Source organism: Symphodus melops (genome assembly GCF_947650265.1).
Source record: "Symphodus melops genome assembly, chromosome: 1".
In the NCBI taxonomy this organism is placed as follows: Eukaryota; Metazoa; Chordata; class Actinopteri; order Labriformes; family Labridae; genus Symphodus; species Symphodus melops.
In genome coordinates this window covers 36567870-36582099 of record NC_136691.1, presented here as the reverse complement: position 1 = coordinate 36582099, position 14230 = coordinate 36567870, and the positions used below count along the sequence as shown (strand labels likewise).

The following is a 14230-nucleotide window of genomic DNA, read 5'->3' as shown; positions in this document are numbered from 1 at the left end:
TGAAAAAGAGTCCTTTCAGACAGAATAAGAGTCCATGGGAAGTTTGCCAGATCTGACATTAGAAGCGTCTATTAAAACACTGACATTTGACTGAGTGTGATCCAACACTTCATGAACAGGATGTGTGAATGTCAGCTCGCTCTGAATGTCTGAACACGTCTCAGACATCTGACACAAGATCAGTCAGCGCTTGAACGCGGGCCAGAGAATCAGCCGAAAGAAGCCGTTTCCTGCCGACCGACCAAAAGAGGCTCCCGTTCATTTGAAGTGATTTATATTCTCACAAAAAGGTGTGACTAATGAAATGTTTCTTCTGTCTCGTGATTGAAGACGACTGCAGATATCGGAAGAAAAAGGCTGATCTTGAAATCGACTTGGCTCGGGAGTTTCAAAGGCCTCCGCGCTGTCTCTGTCAGGAACGGACGAGCTGGTGTTGAACAACGGCCAATAAATATACCAAATAAAAGAGTGTGATGAATGACCGCTCCACCAGATGTAACCACGGGGGGATGATGTGGCGTGGGATTTTCAAAGATCAATAGTTTCAACACTAGAGCTCCCCCATTATTTAAGTTGGAGAACAGATGTGGCTGAAATACTGTAAAACCATTTTCTTCCCCTCCTCGAGGACTGTTTGCCTCAGTCACACACGCTCATTCACTCCAAGAAACTAAAATGGGAAAATAATGAACTCACAGAGACAGTGACCTCCAAGAGCAAGAGGCTGGCATTAAGAGAACGAGGGGGGGGGAATCAGCTGGTCTGGCTAATGTTCTTCTCCCATGAACACCCACAGTATTACCCATCTCTGTACAGCTGTTTGGATGTTGTTGTTGTTCAGAGGCGAGTACGAGTAGCACACAATGTGTCGAACGATGAATGACTGTCAGCAGCTCAGTTACTGCTCAAAAACATCATGTTCATACAAAAGCTATTTCACATGAAACGACAAATGAGAGCAGCAAATATCCAATACTGAAAGACTGACATCAGAGATATTAACAAGGGCTGTTGCTCACAGATGGATCAAAAAAGACTGATCTGTTGAAAAGCTCAAGTCTGAACAAACATTTGTTAAGCAGGAGATATGAATGGACGAACTACATCCTCTACATCGTGCTCCAGTGGAAATATATTCCTGTCAATGTTTTGCTTTTTTTGATAATGTCGTTCTGTGCTAATTGAAGATACGACAGAGTTATGACATCGAGCTATCGTGAGGGTTGTAATGGGAAATAACAGGGTCTTATTAGCATTAGCTAGCCATCATTCAAATGAATACAAAAGGACACACCTTCCTTAATAACAAGTGATTAGAGGCCCATTACTTTTAAATCACTGTTGATGAAGGATTCATTTGGCCCAACATTAGGTTTACAGGTTAGAGGGGCAAATTATATGATGACCTCCTCTGCTTCCACAGCAGGACTCAGAGTATTCGTTTTTACATAAAGAATTAGCAATGTTGTGACTGATGTTTCTGTCAAACTGAGAATCTGAGAGTTGGACTTTGTGACGCGCGCACTCCATGAACTCGATGTGACACTTCAACCGAAGCCGACTAGCATAAGGAAAGGGCGAACAGGACACGGAGAGGTGGAGCTGCAGCGCGACGGGAGAGCTGCACACCCACCAGTGTCAGTGTGATGCCAGACATGAGCTGCATCATCTCCATGTAACGCTCCAGGGACAGCTTTACTTAAGAGAAGGAGGCCTATATAATCAGACCCCCAGCCAGTGATTAATGTTGCTCATCTGTCTTCAGGCCCGTACAGCTCAGTTCAACTTAGCAAGGCTCACGCAGGACGCTGTTTACTGCACACCATTTCGCCCGCAGCCATGGAAATAAGTTGAATCCCTTTCATGAGATACGGAAGAAGCTAACATCCAACAAACTGATAAAAATAATAATAAAAAAAACAGCCTTAAAAACAAACTGCATGATTCCTGACTGTAGTTAATACCCAAGCTTTGTGTCATGTGTCTTTCATCAATGGCCAGGAGGATGTTTTGTTCCATTTCTGCAGCTCACCTTTTAAAAATGACTCGCTCTGCAAGCAAGAGAGAAGTCTTACAGGCAACCCGACTCTAGTTTAACTGCCTCTCAAGTGCTGCGAGGCTGAGCGAAGGATGGATTTATGACGCGTGCCAAGCATCTTCGAGTGCTAACATCATCAAAAGTACCTTCCTACCTGTCGGCACGCTGTATTAATGAGCTATTAGGTGTTTGTGGGTAAACAATTTACAGTGTTGGCTTATTTACAGCCTGCTCAGGGAAAAGTGCATCTGGGCTGGGAGCCTCCTCACACCGGGGAGCCCATCCATCTGCTGCCATCCCCACACTATTCATTCTACCCCATGGACAGATTTACACAAACCTTTTGTCGTTAGTCTGACACATCTATTTATTATGTGGAACACTCTTAAAAACAAGTGAGCTGCCCCCCCTCCTTCCCCCCTCCCCCACATCTAATCTACAAACTCTTTAAGTGGTTTTTAAATCAGAACACGCAATAAAAAAAAAATCTTAAAGTATGTCTTGGAAAATGCATTTCTGTACCTGAATCAATACCAGCTATTTCATTTCGAGGAGACCGTACATACAGTCCATTTGCAAACTCAATAGTGTTCCCTACAACGACCTAACAGCCTGGCTCAACAACAACACGGGAGGATTATGCCCAGCCCTGAGAGAACCGAGTGAAGACCTGTCACCTCTGTGCCCGACACACTTTGAAGAGCGTCGCATCAATCTTCAAGTTCAAGTCGGACTGAGACTGAAGTCCACACGATGAAACGGCAACTGGCTTTTTGAGGGTCAAAAACGCAGACTGGAGTGGAGTCTAACCCCTCGTGGTGTAATTCTCCATATACGACAGCAACCGCTTCAGTAATGTTTATTTTGATCTCCTCACTCAGGAGCATCAGGAGAGTCAGCGTTATGATCAAAGTGGAATAAAAAATGACTCAGCAAACTAAAACGGTTTGATTCTGCTGTTTGTGATTCACACTTTTTTTTTGCAGCAGGGAAAAGAAGAAAGGACATATTATCACCTTTAAAGGAAATAAGCAATTTGGCTATTTACACATCTAACAGCTTCATCTAGCCACATTTAGATTCATTATGTTCGTTATTATTTGGTGATCTAATATCCCATCAATCATTCAGCTCTTCGTTTGTTCTGAAATATCTGGCTTCTTAGCTTCTTAGCTACTAAGAGCTCGACTCGGTGGAGCAGGAGGTTGATATCTTCGTTTGGTGCAGAAGTAACGTTTGACAGTGGGGCTTTAGAGCTGGTATACTTAACAAAACACATGGGCTGGACGAGAGACTATGAAAGTGGTTACACTGAACTCAAACAATCAAAGTTGCAGAGAAGAAAACGATGGCTGAAAGACGCTGAAGTCCTCAGTCGCCTTTCACATCACACTACGACTGTCCATAAGTGTGCGAAGATCATTTTTCTCTCACCAAAGTCTTTGTGGGATGACATCCAGCCAATCGCCTTGATGGAGACAATGGCCAACAAGCCGGAGCCCACGAAGGAGCCGATCCCAGAGAAGAAGAAGAAGAGCCCCATGATGGCGCTCTGCATGGACCTCGGAGCTGCAGAATAGGCAAACTCCAAACCTGCACAGAGACATTAAAAAGACAGATGTCTGTTGAATATTTGTCAAATCTGTGTGTAAAACAAAGTGGAAATAGTTGATGTTGCAGTGTATATAAAAGGTGGACCTTCAGAGCTTGCATTTACTTAAAGTGTAATGAAGCAGGTAGAGTATTTAGTCAGACTCTTTACCAGAACACAAACTGTCCAGTCTATGAACATGAAAAGATGAGGCGACACTATGTTCCTGGGTATAAACGCTGTCCCTGACATCAATGAAACATGACTGGCTTTGTTGACTGTGGCTGTTTTTCCTCACAGTGTATTATATAGGAGACCAAAAGGCTCCCTCAGCGGCTGGTTGACAGATAATTTTCCTTGGCGACACTGGTCTGTGGTGTCATTGTTGGGTGTCAACTGTGCTGAGAGCTGCTTTCCAAAATAAAAAAAATAAACCCCCCGCCCCCCCCCGTTATTTCTGGAGGACACATCACTCAGTGTTTACTGTGTCTTGAAGAAAATAAAAAGGAGAGAGAAAATGGGCAAAAGACCTAAAAGAAAGAGAGATGAGTTAAGGGAAGAAAAAAAAAAACCCCATCAAATATGAGTTTTCCCTCTGTGCCTAAAGATCCGTCTGGCTGCAAGCTGACATTGATAATTTCATGGCACCTCAAACATGTGATTTTTTCAAATGAGGCCCTATAGCTACATCTGCCAGGAGAGATTAGAAAGCTGCAGTTAAACACGTTCGCCGTTTAAGACTTTCCTTGGAGGGGGACATTGAACAATTTAAATGTGACAAACTCTTTCTTTACAGATACCTGCGTTAGTTCTGTAGGGAGGAAGGAATGAGATCTGAGCATGACAAGCCTCAGGTTATTACTTAAAATATGAACGACCTTTCCAGAGCTTCACAACTATATTTTGGGTTCATTTACTTAGCTAACCTTTTGCTAGCGGTCAATAGCTAAGCATATCACAGGGAGTTGCAAAGGTTGGTGTGTATAGTATAGGGAACAGGCTTAAGCTAACATTACATTAAGTCCTAACTGTTGTGCCATGTCGTCAAATGTTGTTGTACCAACAGTAACACTAGAGACAATCAAAATGACATCGTTGGATTTCACTCGGCAGGCACAAACAAGTTTGACCTTTCATGATCGAAAGGCTGAGTTGAAAAAAAAAAAAAAAAATAGAAGAGGGAAATAAATGCAAGGAATCCAAAACGTCTCTGAGGCATCATTGTAGGGGCTATTTTTCCCCCCATCTTAAAAATAACATAGGCCTTTAACATTTTCAAAAGTGCAACACGTAATTAAAAATACTGTAGGGTATCATTTTGCATCATTTTTGCATATTCTTGGTGCCTGAAAGCAGACATACTTCAGCTCCGAATTACCTCTCGTGTTACAAGACTGAGGATTGCAGCGAGGGGGAGTCTGATGGCACCGGAGGTTTGAAACAGATTTATTCAAACAGAAGGAGACTAAGGGGAAATATTCCTCCTAACCAGACATATGTCACAATTCTGTCAGCCAATTTTCCTTGAGGTAAGCCCTGTGGGATGGTATGGAGGACGGGGAGAGAGTAAGTTTATTTTAAGGATCCCTATAGCTTTGTTATGCCTGGATTTGACTTTCATAGGAACCCTGAAATCCAGTGTTTTAGTGAAGCTTTAAGGAGCTCTGTCCGAGGGCTTTATAAGAGCAAGGCTTATAAAACACATTTTTAGGATAGACTTTTACTTAAAGACGACAGATTTGAATTTGTATTATAATCCTGCAGGGACTCAATCGGAGGGATAATTCTGCAGCAAGAAAGGAAATAAGTCTGAAATATTAATGGTTCAATCTTGATACAGATATTAAGCTGAGTGCTGTGTGGAAGAGCCCAACAACATGACCCGTAGTAATGGGAGAATGAGTCATAGCTAGAGGCCTTAACAAACTCAAAGCGCTGAGATAATTGAGGCCCGAGGCCATTGCTGTAGACAAAGACGTACAGAAAAGGAAAACGACACAAAGCTAAACAGACACAGAACAGAGAGATAAACACTTACGGGGCACATTTCTGCTTTGTTACATTCAAGCGGGCCACAGCTGCCTCATTGCACGGCTCTTTCTAACATTCACAGAAACAAACTCTTCCCCCCTTTCTTCATAAACAGAACGGTGTTTTTCTTATTTCCATTCGAGAATGTTGCAGCTGCAATTGGATGAAACATTAGAGCAATTTCTCACTTTGCCACATTTTGTATTAGCCAGGAAATATCGTCCTACTTCTCATCACTCTTAATGAAATGGGATTTTTTTTTTGTTTGGGGGTCAGGCTGCACAAAATAACTTGGCTGTTTTATCAGCAGATATCAAAAGTTGTCAGCGGCTGTCAGTTCCATCTTGACTTCTTCCGACTTGCTTTTGTTTCCATGCTTTTCTTTTTAATCATTTTCTGTTGAAGTCAGGGGGTTTATATATCCAGGGAAAGAAAACTTGGCTAATATTTCCAGTGAAGGATTATGGGTTGGCCTCACGCTGATCTGTGTGTGTGTGTGTGTGTGTGTGTGTGTGTGTGTGTGTGTGTGTGTGTGTGTGTGTGTGTGTGTGTGTGTGTGTGTGTGTGTGTGTGTGTGTGTGTGTATGTGTGTATGTGTGTGTGTGTGTGTCTCGGAATTATTTTCACCGGAAAAGAAATGCCTGTGCTGCAACAATAATACATGTTGGAATTTCAATCAGACCTGGGGTCACATTGTGAGAAAAGTTGGTCCGGCTGCTGTAATTGTGAAATTCTTAGCATTGTAATATCTCCTGTGCAAGGATTGAAAAAATAAACGTAGCCATTAGGAAAGCTTCTTAGGTTTAACAAAATAAAGTCTTGAGTTTTTAGTCTGCTGCCAAACGTAAAATCTCAAACAAGATTAATCAAATCCTGTTTGTGATAACCACAGAGAGATTTGTCAACATGCAGAAAAACTTCATCCGGGTTTACGACGTCCTTATTTGGTCAATGTTGGAGTACAAGCAGAGCACCGTCCCACTGTTCCTCTGGTCACTGGAGTTACAGCGGGCTGTAAGACGCCTCTTCTTGAGGAAGTTGACGCGACGTATCCTTTACGGATGTTTAAAACTCATTTTCTGCCTCTTTGGTCTACACGGTGGTGTAACTGTCAGCACCCTCAATGAGCCGCACTGATAATTAAACACATCATCATTTCCTGTCTGTTCAAGTGTATTATGTCCCTACGAACGGTGTCAGCCTGCTAATTGGATAATTAGGAGTTGAACTTGCAATACAGTGCATGTCACATTGTGCATTATCTCTCTGGAGGGTGAAACTGTGTTGTAGAGGGGACCGGGCATTCTCTGTGATCACCATTTTGTATGCTAGAATATATTGAAATGTACACTGGTAAATGTCAGCACACTGAGAGAATAAATAAAGAGGTGAAAAGTTTACGTTTTTATTTCTGTTGCCAACTGTGACGAAGCCAGCAGGCTCTCTTCGTACAGAAGGAGGAGAAGACGCGTTGATTTATCCGTCTCATTAGCCAGCTTCTGTAGCTGTTTAGACAAATGGGCAGAGCAAGAGAGCTAATATGAAGCTGCTCGCCGGCTCAGGCTTAGCTTTTATCATAATTCCTATTTCAAAAGGTTACTCTATCCACATCTTATTTATAAATTGTCCCATTACAGAACAATGTCTTGCAGCTGTGCGAGGGCATCGAGATAATCAATTATCGATCGGCGATTGTTCTACTTACTCTGGAATACAACCCATGAACACGTTACACTGCTGCAGACCGCCAATGCATCGAACTAACTGTACAAAGAGGGGTTTACACATGAGTCTTCCTCGTACCCTCATGCGCACTAATGTTTTTTTAGACATCATCTATTCGGCGCGTCAGAGCGTCTCAAACGACGAGGCGTCTGCCTGAGCGCAGAGCTCAATGGGACACAGGAGAGGTCAAACGACTGTACCTGCAATGCTGGCAAAGATTTCGCTGATTCCAATCAGCACATACTGAGGGATTTGCCACCATATGGGTAAATCTGCCGCGTAGTAGATCACGTTGCCGAGCACCTGGTCGATGGTACCGTTTGACCTGACGATGTCCAGACGTTTGGTCTCCAAAATACCTGAGGGAAGACACGAGAAAAGGCCAATTAGCAAATAAAGCCGAGAGAAAGCATCGTCCTATAAATACCACACACACACACACACACACACACACACACACACACACACACACACACATCAGTGTAGACAAGCTTTGATTCTTCAACGTATATGCTGAAGGAAAGAAGAAAAATGCAAATAGGGCATGGAGTCAATCTAAAGGCTTGGATATATCAGTCAGGATGGAGATGCTTATTTGAGTATCATCCTGCAGTCGACAACACTAACAACTTGCCAAACACTGCCAGAGTTAGAGAAGTCAGTGACAGGTCATTAAGCATCTCGCTACTTTTTAGGCCCACTCTACCACTACATTAAGATCACATCCGCATGCTTCTATAATATGGCAGTTGGCAATGGATCAGTGCAGACGGTTCAATAATAAGAGCCAAGCGGTTGTCATCAAGAGCTGCCGCCTTCTAGAAGCTTTATTCGATAGCTATTATCATGTAACCAGCGGCTATTTCCAGATAACACCCGGAGACAGCATCCTATCATAACTACACTTAATGCTGTGTTTGAGAGGAGTTGTAGCCTTGTAATCCGGCTATCCTATAATACCAGGCGTCCATCTCAGGCCACAGGGTCGTACACTGTGAACACACTTTGCTGCCCCCCCCCCTTACTAAACATCACACACCAACAAGCCCTGTGTGATCCCTTGCAACTCTGCCCCAGCTTTTATTTAAAAAAATAAATAAAAAGAAGAGATAGTTATGGACGCTGCAAAATTCCATTGAGCCTTCACCAAAGCAGATTAGTACACAAAGTTACCATGACGTGATGAAACATGCTAGGAAAAAAAAAAAAAAAAAACTCTCTTCAAATGCAATGTCTGAGCAGCTTTTCAGAGCTGGCCGTGGCTGAAGTCTGGGAGTGTGGAACACAAATAAAAAAGGATCACAAGTCGCCCACAGTCGGCTCGACAGCACGTCTTCTGCTGTCCCTTTGCACTTCACGGGAGGTCCAGCCGTTCCCCGTGTCACGCGTGTCAGCGAGCGCGACGAAAAACCCTGTGAAATATCGCCGCGCCAATGTCATCATGACAAGTCGGCCTTTTTTTTTTTTTTTTTAGCACACGGAGATGAAAGTGATTCTAACGCTGGACAGCAGAGGCTCGGCCGATGTTGTGGACGCGGGGAGGCAGGCTGACAATGCAATGTGTTGGACTAGCTCTACCGCGGGCAGAAGATGCCACGCTCGCTCTCTCACATCTGTCCATCTGTCAGTCCGTGAGCTCGGCATGATTTCAAGCCAGTGGACAGATGCAGTAAAAGCACAGAGGACACAAAAAGAGCCAGATGAGGGGAAATGCCATTTTACATGTGACAAGAGTGGATGGCAGCTCAGAGGAGTCAATTTGGATAACTTAATCAGTGTGAAGCATGGCAGTGCCATGTTCGAATACGTTTCTGGATGTTAAATAAAGAAACATTATGAAAACTGTATCTTCCCTCGTTTCTTTAAATTGCGGTGCAGATTTCATCCAGTCGTCCGATTTAACCCTTTAATTCAGATCCGAAGTGTGTCGCACACAAGCTGCGTGTTTACCTACTGTTCTGTGACCAATGCACACACCACTCCTCCATCGTAAACCCTTTCTTTCCACTCCCAGGACCCAAAATTGCCCGCTGCAATCTTCAGAATTTATTTCCCCTGAATTCAAATGCAAGGATTGCACTTTCTTTCAAGAAGCCAAATGGAAAAGTAAATACCTGAATAGCTATTGGACATCCGAAATGAACGTGTTTGAGCACCTTTCCGTCTTGGATTGCTCATGTTCTCTGAAAAGAAAATTTCCCTTTAAACCGAATACATTAGACACATTAGATCTGGTAAATAGACCTCTTACCTCGTCTCACTGCTGATTGAAAAGAAGCGTCTGATGGGGCTAAGTCGGGCTTAAATAACACTCAGACTAGAACATCCAAAAACTTCTCTCTCGACAAACTTTCTCATTTCTTCTTCACTATGTCAATTTCAAGTACAGCACCGGGCCAGGAGTTCAGTCAAGTTCACCGGTGTGCTGGATGTTTCTTTCAATCTACGGACGGTCTATAGATCCAATTCAGCACTAAATCACTTTTCTTTTTTTTTCTTCTTTTTTTTTTTTTTTTTTAAATCAAACCCTTTTGATTAAGACTCCTCTATCTTCTTATCCTTCCCTTGTTCATCTTCTTGTCCTCACTCTGTTCCTTCAAAATCGATGAACAAAGCGAAAACAAAAAGTCTGCTTTGCTTTGTAGTCACATGCACAGATTCTGATTTCAAAATGTTCAGATATGTTAAACTTTCCATACGATTTTTCAAACACTTCATTACAGGTCAATCTTTTTACCGAGTGGTCCTCTGAGTATTTGGCCTTTGCTGCTGTCCTTACTCTGTTGCGCGGATGAGAACATGACACGACTCATTCAGAGTTTACAGTCTTATTTGACTACAGGAAACGGGTTCATAGGAGGGTTTTTGTTGATTCATTTTGTTTCTGCTTCAACCTTTAGGAAAACGAATGTAGTATCTCTTCGTCCTTGACTTACTTACTGTTGAATGAAATCACGTGAAACAAACAAACAAACAAGTCTTTATCTTAAACTGTATAAACAACATATTTATTAGACTCACAAATAATGAGACCATCCCGAGCCAAATGTTTTCCAGTTTGATTCACTGCATGTTTAACAGTCAATTGGCAATCAGGATGAAGCACACCAGTCAATACCTGAAAGGTCACTAATGACAGAATATATTCTTCATATTCCATGTGGTGAATGTATCGTGCCTCCGAGACAGGAGAAGGGGGCATTGGTTGTGGAAAATATAATGTGTATTGATTCTCAGGAGTGTAACTGATTTGCTTTCTTCCTGCCTCCAGGCTTGTCTCCCTCAAAACACTCAAGCCTGAATGTATCAATGCAGCAGCACCCGCTGACAGGCCTTGCTGGGACTTTATTTCCAAAATAATCCACAGGCTGGGGGTGAATAGGACTGAGCGCTGCTGCTGCAGTCGCTCATTCCCAAAACGAGAGAAGCCACAGCTCCCCCTGTGCTCTTCAGGGCGAATAAAGAATAAACCTCTGCTGCTTTTTTTTTTTTTTTTTTTTTCCCTCCTCGCCAGGTGGAAAGTAATGTTTGATTGAGGGCCAATTAATTCATCTGTGACAGACCATCTGCTGTGTCCCATACAAAGGGACACACAGTTGAGGCTACGATTATTTAAAAATGCCAAATACCTGTTTATCATACATCAAAAAAGGCCTCCGCAAAAATGTGCCCCATATCGTCTGCCAATGTTTAGCACTGCTTGTGTGGAGCTGTCACAGTGATCAAATGTTTCCAAAGTCCTCTCAAACTGTATTTAGTGTTAAAATGGAAAAAAAAAAACAATTATCTGGCGCTACTAGAGCTGCGTTGGAAGCACAGAGCGCATGTTGCGTTCAGCAGACGTGCGTGCTGTGTTGTTGTTTTTCATTCATTGTGTTGGGCCCGCTTCACGTGACCGTATAGGTGGGACCGGCACGTCGTGCACTCACCTGCTGCCACAGCCGACCACATGACAAAGAACATCCCCACTGCGATCCTCTTCAAAGGAGAAGGCAGCAGGCCGCGCCGTTTCAGGATGGGGTCCACCACTTTGTCCTTAAGGGGTATCAGCATCAGGATGAGCACTGCATCAAACATGGTGAGCCAGGCGGTCGGGAAGTGGAACGTTATCTGAAGAGTGGGGGGGGTTAGGGCAAAACTGTGTTAAAAGCAACAAAGCATGAAGAGTACAGAGAATGTCAGTGCATTCCTGCACAGTTCACCAAGTGAGCCAGCGTTTGTACTTGACGCTTGGTATTGCTTTAGCATCCCCTGGTGGTCAAAAGGAAACACAATGAAATAAAGAATATGCATGTGATCACAGTAAAGAAAGTCTGCAGACAAACATGAGTAATCAGGATGCTAGGGATACACTGGTTTTACTTTGATAAGTAGTATCAGTTCAAATATGACATTTTCACAATGACGTGGAACTATGAATGGACTTCCTGTACTGTGCAAACACACCAGAAGATATATCAATCAGAGAGAAAATCCACTGTTAGCCTGCAGAGTATTTACACATTCAGGCAATCTCTCACTGAGAGAGCAATAAAGGACGGTAACTGCTGGAAATGTTTTTTGCAATTCAAATTTAAAATGCCATCCGAGATCCTGATGCGTCTCTGCTTTAACACTTCGGATAGCATCATTTACTGTCAAACTCAATTTCCATTTCCTGGACTAACTGCTGGTAATCTATATGCAGCTCCTTAGAGAGCGTTCCCCTCCCTTGTTTGTGCATTCTCATATTCGAAATGAGCAAACCCCTCAGTGAGACTCCGATGCCAAAGGTAAGTGTGGCATGAATGAGGGCGGTGTCTCTGGAGGCCCGGGTTTGTCGTGGGCAAAGTGTGTCCGGAATACATATTGTAAAGTCAAGTGTGAATGCCAGGCTGGCAACTCAGAAGATAGAAAACAGTGAAAAGGAGAAGTAAAATCAAGATGTTCCTCTTCATAAATGAATGAAAATGAGGAGTTCTTTGAAATGTGCCTTTAAATGTGCTACAATGTGAAACGCAAGACTGTAAGAACAAACTTCAGGTCGTGAGTTCCCTTTGTTTCGTACTTAAAGTACAACACCTTAGAACTCTCATTTATACCTCTACTAATTCAAATACATTTATGGAGACTTTAGAAACAAACCAGGCCACAGCAGCAGTGAAGTAATCCTCCTTAATCGAATCAGTTACAACACAGTCAAACTTCACGTTAGTAACCCTTTTATCGGGCAAGTGACTATTTTTGGTCATTTCGGTACACATTACATATGGCCACCCTTCTGCACCTCAGTAAGGTCGAGAAGCATGTGATCCTCACTCAGCCAATCAGAGGAGATCACCCTACGTCACTGATCCTGCTATCATGGGATTGAAACCAAATATGGTAACTTGGTTGGTATATGGTAAAGTTTGTTTTTCTCAATGAAATTAAACTTTTTTTTTTTTTTTAACAGAAATACAGTTCTGTTATGTCCCCCAATAACACTCTGAGGCTGAATGTTTGAATTTCAAAGTATTTCAATGAGTGTCCTATAAAGGGTTAAGAAGAGCACGGGCTGTTTCCTTCAAGAGTTTGTTCAGCTGAGCCATAAAAATGTGTCAGGTGAGGTGAGGGAGCATTCACAGAGGCATCTAATCTCACTTCCCTTTTGATGTCGAGAAGCGTCGAGGCTGGTAGCAGAAAAAGGCTTAGTTCTGTTTTTCCTTTTTCTTTTTTAAAAAAAGAAAAGAGATATAAAGTGTGTGAACTAAAGAAGAAAATAGTTATAAAAACTTATTCACAAACAGTGGAGGTGAAAAACAAGACCTGAACAGAGAGTTTCCACATGTCACGTTGTTCCAGTGTCTGTCTATTTAATAAACAGAGAATACTGTGTGAATATGAATGTGTAGTTTATACACAGACACGGTCCGATCGGCATGGTTTCACTTCACATTTCCATGAAGTCCGCACACATCACTGTCACCTCAGGCTTCCCCGTTAAACTTGCCTCAACTACGGATTTTCCTTCTTTCACTTTCATCAGTTTCCAAACTTGAAATGTCGATGTGTCATTGGTTTGTTCATAGATGAGTTTTCACTCTTCCCAACATGACAGAACATAACACACAGATGGAATCAGTAGGAGGCACTGCGGTGAGGTGCAATAACAGCCAGGTTGCTAATCTAGGAGATCGTCTGTGAAGTACAGACTTAATCCCCGAGGCTTTACCAACCCTTGCTGCTGCCTCCAGCTGTTGCTTACCATTGTGTGTCAGTGACCTACTGACTACTTCAGTTTCAGCAGTGACAAATCGAGTTCAAACTACTTATGAGCATGTTAGATCACCGAGCTCAATGGAATTACGATGCAGTTTCTTACAAATCACGGGGCCAGGTGGCAGATGTCAACGCACTGCTGTCATTTTTGAATCAGTCCCAGCAAAGCTCGGGGCAAGACTTCGAAACTGGAAACTGTGTCCGAGAAGGGTTTATTTCTACCTCCATCTACCACATGAACCCAGATTTAGCCTTGCCATTTATGTAAGTTAAACTGAGACTGGGCAATCAGCTTCCAATAACAACCTCAGGTCAGCTATAGAAAGAGTGAGGCAAGAGGCTTAGAGGGTTGAACCTACAGTCCCAGAATATGGAGTTATGATACATAATTAACATTCTGTTCCGATGGACTTCGCCCTCCTTGATTACCTCTCGTGGGGATAAGAGGAAGGCAATATCTGCTCTGTCATATCCCACTCCGTTGGCCCGACATCCGCAAGCACGAACACAAAACCCACTCAAAAAAAGAATGCTCCGTGTCAATGCGTCACAGCGTCATGAAAATCAAATTGGCACAGATGGCAGAGAGAGGACACACTCCTCAT

At 42.9% G+C, this 14230-nt stretch overlaps 1 protein-coding gene across 2 annotated transcripts in view; it reads right to left on the bottom strand.

The window, feature by feature from the left end:
* The window catches only part of slc15a4 (solute carrier family 15 member 4), a 28138-nt gene that overhangs the window by 7323 nt on the left and 6585 nt on the right, over nt 1–14230 (bottom strand). For both annotated transcript variants that reach the window (XM_079370773.1, XM_079370772.1), the window contains exons 6-8: nt 11315–11495; nt 7586–7744; nt 3473–3631 (exon numbers count right to left, since the gene is read on the bottom strand). In XM_079370773.1, coding sequence (XP_079226899.1) covers nt 3473–3631; nt 7586–7744; nt 11315–11495 — 499 coding nt within the window. The remainder of the gene's footprint in view (nt 1–3472; nt 3632–7585; nt 7745–11314; nt 11496–14230) is intronic.